Genomic DNA, 3,500 nt, shown 5'->3' with positions numbered 1-3,500 from the left:
TATAGCAAATAAAGAATATATTGAAGGCTTTTCAATTGGTTTTAAAAAACGAAAACTCTTCATCAATAACCACACCAGTAATAAAAGTGACGTCTATGACATTAATAAATTTATATTCTGAAGCAAATAAACCTTCAATTAGAGGGAAGAACATTTGAAAATATATAGAGACCTAAAAAGTACACATCTACAGAAGGAAAGGAAGCAAAAGGATAAAAACTTGGTTTCATGCAGAGCCCACTACACTCTTCTACTTAGAAGGCTGACTGCTGTCTTCAAACTAAGGGGAAAAGCCAGCACAGGACCTCACTAGATGGGGGAGTAGCTGCGGGACTTGGAACAGGAAGGTACAGTGCCTTTGGGAATATCGGCCGCCATGGCTAAGGCTCTAAAGCATGCTCTGTCTTCCTCATCTCTCAAAGCTTGGTCATATAGGTCTGGGAAGGCACTGGGGATCGCACCATTGAACTTGGCCACAGCCTCCAGCACTTTCATCATGCCGATCTCAGCATGGGCTCTGGGGCCCCACAGGAACTCGTAGCGTGGAGGGTCACTGTTGGGCACCTGGCAGTATTCCAGGTACATCTGCTGCACCATATCCTCGGTGATGAGCTTCCTGGGGTCCCCAAAAATGATGTGCTTTTTTTCAGGACGGATCCCCACGACACTGAGGAACTCCCAGATATGCTGTTCTGTGGCACGGTTGCCATTCATGAAGATGACACCCAGGAGCATCTTCAGGAGACCGGTCATGGACTCTTCACTCTCCAGATATCCCTCATCTGGTAGGCCCAGGTTGTTGACAACGGCATAGCTGTGTTTTCTGTGGTCATTTTTCTTCAGCTCAAGGCCATAGATCAGCTCCATGCGTACGGAGGCTCTGCGGAAGATCTCTGGGAAGTGCTCCTTGTACTTCCTTTTGACCACCCTCTCCATCGCTGCCTGTATGATGGGCTCCTTCCTTTTGACCTTCTCCAGTAGGAAATGCACCAACTTATTCACACTGCTGGCTAGAGGATCTCTGAGAGCCCTCCGAAAGGAGGGTGTTGCCACGGAGGTGCTCGCACTTCCCTCCGTTTGGCTCTTGGCACCTTCATCAGACTTTGGGCATGAGACACCTGCCTCAGGAATGCTAGTGGCTGCGGCTTCCTGAGGCTCCTTGGATGGGCTAGGAGGAGGAGAGCACTGGGGTGATCCCACAGAAAGAGTAGAAGAGATGGACTCTTCAACCTCTGCTACTGTATCCTGACCATCCGTGAGACTCTGTGTCTCAGTTTTGGCCTGCTGACGTTTGTCACGGGCACGGCCCTTACTCTTCTTACCACGAGGCATAACAATGCTGGTCAGGTACAGCAGGCAGGAGTTTGGACAGGAGAGAAGGCAATGCCGGCACCTGCAGGAGGGAGAATGAGATGGTGTGTGTCCTTCAGCAGGGACATTCCACCTTACTTTATTTTTTTTAATCTTTTTTTTTTAAATATTTTATTTATTGATTTTTAGAGAGAGGGGAGAGAGAAAGAGAGAGAGAGAGAGAGAAAGGGGAGGAGCAGGAAGCATCAACTCCCATATGTGCCTTGACCAGGCAAGCCCAGGGTTTCGAACCAGCAACCTCAGTGTTCCAAGTCGATGCCTTATCCCACTGCGCCACCACAGGTCAGGCCCCACCTTACTTTAGATTAAAACCACTTCTTCATGGGCTGAGGGCACTGATCTAGGAACCAACAAGGCTGCTGTTCAGATCAGGCTGTCTCCAGTCAACACTGCGGAGGAAGGTAGAGTGAGCCTTAGGCCAGAGCCATAGAATCCTACCTAGGGGTTACCTTGGCGTCTGCAGGGGCTTGTGAGGTAATCTGTGCCCTGGGTTTAGGGAGTGCTCTCAGGTCACGTTCAGCACCATCAAGTTAATTATTGGCCAGACCCGGACCCTCATCCACGCTGCTGCTCTGAATAGAACACTTCCAACCTCTGAGATGGCACAAGAATGAGGTGAGATGGTCTGGCAGGGAGCACCCATAACTTACATGTCCCTAAGCCCTCCCTGTCCTGGACTTTAGGGTTCTCAGAACCCCTACCTGGGTTCCAGGTAGGGGCTGAGGGCCCTCTTTCCTGCTGACTGTTGACTTGACCTTCACCTTCCTGTTTAGGGTGGGTGGTCCCTCAGGCCTCACCCAGTTTCCCTGCTGGGCACTGCTAGGTCCAGGGTCTCCTGTCTGTCTCTGTTTGAAGCCTCTCTCACACTAAGGTCAGCTCCCACTCAAGACCCTGAGCAGAATTGAGTTTGGACTTATCTGGCTGCATTTGCCTGGCTTTTGCCAAATGAGTGAAGCACCAATCACATGGAGGCCTCTTGTGAAAGCTGCCACAGGGATACACTCCAGTGTTGGACTTCAGCTGATTCAAGCCGGTTCGGCAGATCCAATACCTCATTTTTTGTTTAGTTCAGCGAACTGGTTGTTAAAATGGCACTTGTAGTCAGGGTTCTCTTTAAGGTGGGAGCTTGGGCAGCCGCCTAATGTGGTAATCACAAATTTACATTCCTTACTCTATTTTAACGTTCATCTGCACAACAGTGTATTCTAAGCGCCCATAGTTATTTCATTCCATCCACAGGTAAAAAAATTGGAAGTGAGAATGCACATCAATAACCAATATGGTAACATCTTTAAGAAATTTATTAGTTTTTTGTCAGGTATTATTTAATATGTTTTCATTAATATTTTAAACTCTTTATTATAACATAATCCAGTTTTGCATATCTCTTTTATTATTATTATTTAAGTATTAAATGCATTAAATAATAACCTATTTTTCAGTATATCACTTTTTTATACTTAAAATGGCAATTAGGTAACAGAACCGGCTGTCAAATTATTTGACTCCCACCACTATTGCAGTCTAATCCTGACTGAACCTAAAATGTGTTTCTAGGAATCTTCCCTCTGCTGAGCTGTGACCACACCGTTCAGGTGAACACCTTCCCTTCTCTGTGATCCCGAGGAAGCAACTGAGGGGCTTCTGCCTGACAAAGGCTGAGCCTCCCTGAATGGCGGTGCTCAGGGATTCTGAAGTGTCCCGTGGTATGACGTCACTGGTCCCCGCAACCATCCAGCTCCTCACCCTGAATCTCCCCATGTCCTGGACATCCTCCGTCTGCTGACTGCTGCCAGCCCCTTAGACCGAGGCCCCCACCTCCCTGACCCTCCCGAGAACAAATGTTGAAACCCCCGGGATTTAGCCCTGCCCACCCCCTCCCAGGCCGATGTCCGGGGCCGGCACTGCGTGGCTCCGTCCTGGGATGTTGGACGCCATCTTTCCTCACGAGGGTCACCGTTTTCCCTGTAGGGGGCCTGGGGTTTCTCTGCCAGTCCGACCTGAGCCAGAGTCCAGCACCCAGAGGACAGGCCTTTACTTGCTGAGACCACTCCCCGTCCCCACCCGCGCCCTTGGGGGGCAAAGGGACTTTGGGCCTAGCAGGCATGATGGGGCCTCCTGGGCAGGAG

The 3,500-nt window shown here is 49.5% G+C and overlaps 1 protein-coding gene across 1 annotated transcript; it reads right to left on the bottom strand.

Moving 5' to 3' along the window:
- Positions 1-309: 309 nt before the first annotated feature.
- Positions 310-1,332, bottom strand: LOC136386212 (melanoma-associated antigen B1-like). The gene has a single exon (XM_066357718.1). It carries the CDS (start codon positions 1,330-1,332, stop codon positions 310-312), a length of 1,023 nt encoding a protein of 340 aa, XP_066213815.1.
- Positions 1,333-3,500: the final 2,168 nt, after the last annotated feature.

Source organism: Saccopteryx leptura, chromosome X (assembly GCF_036850995.1).
Source record: "Saccopteryx leptura isolate mSacLep1 chromosome X, mSacLep1_pri_phased_curated, whole genome shotgun sequence".
Taxonomy (NCBI): Eukaryota; Metazoa; Chordata; class Mammalia; order Chiroptera; family Emballonuridae; genus Saccopteryx; species Saccopteryx leptura.
The sequence above is the reverse complement of the archived record's forward strand: the minus strand, read 5'-3'. Positions and strand labels throughout refer to the sequence as shown.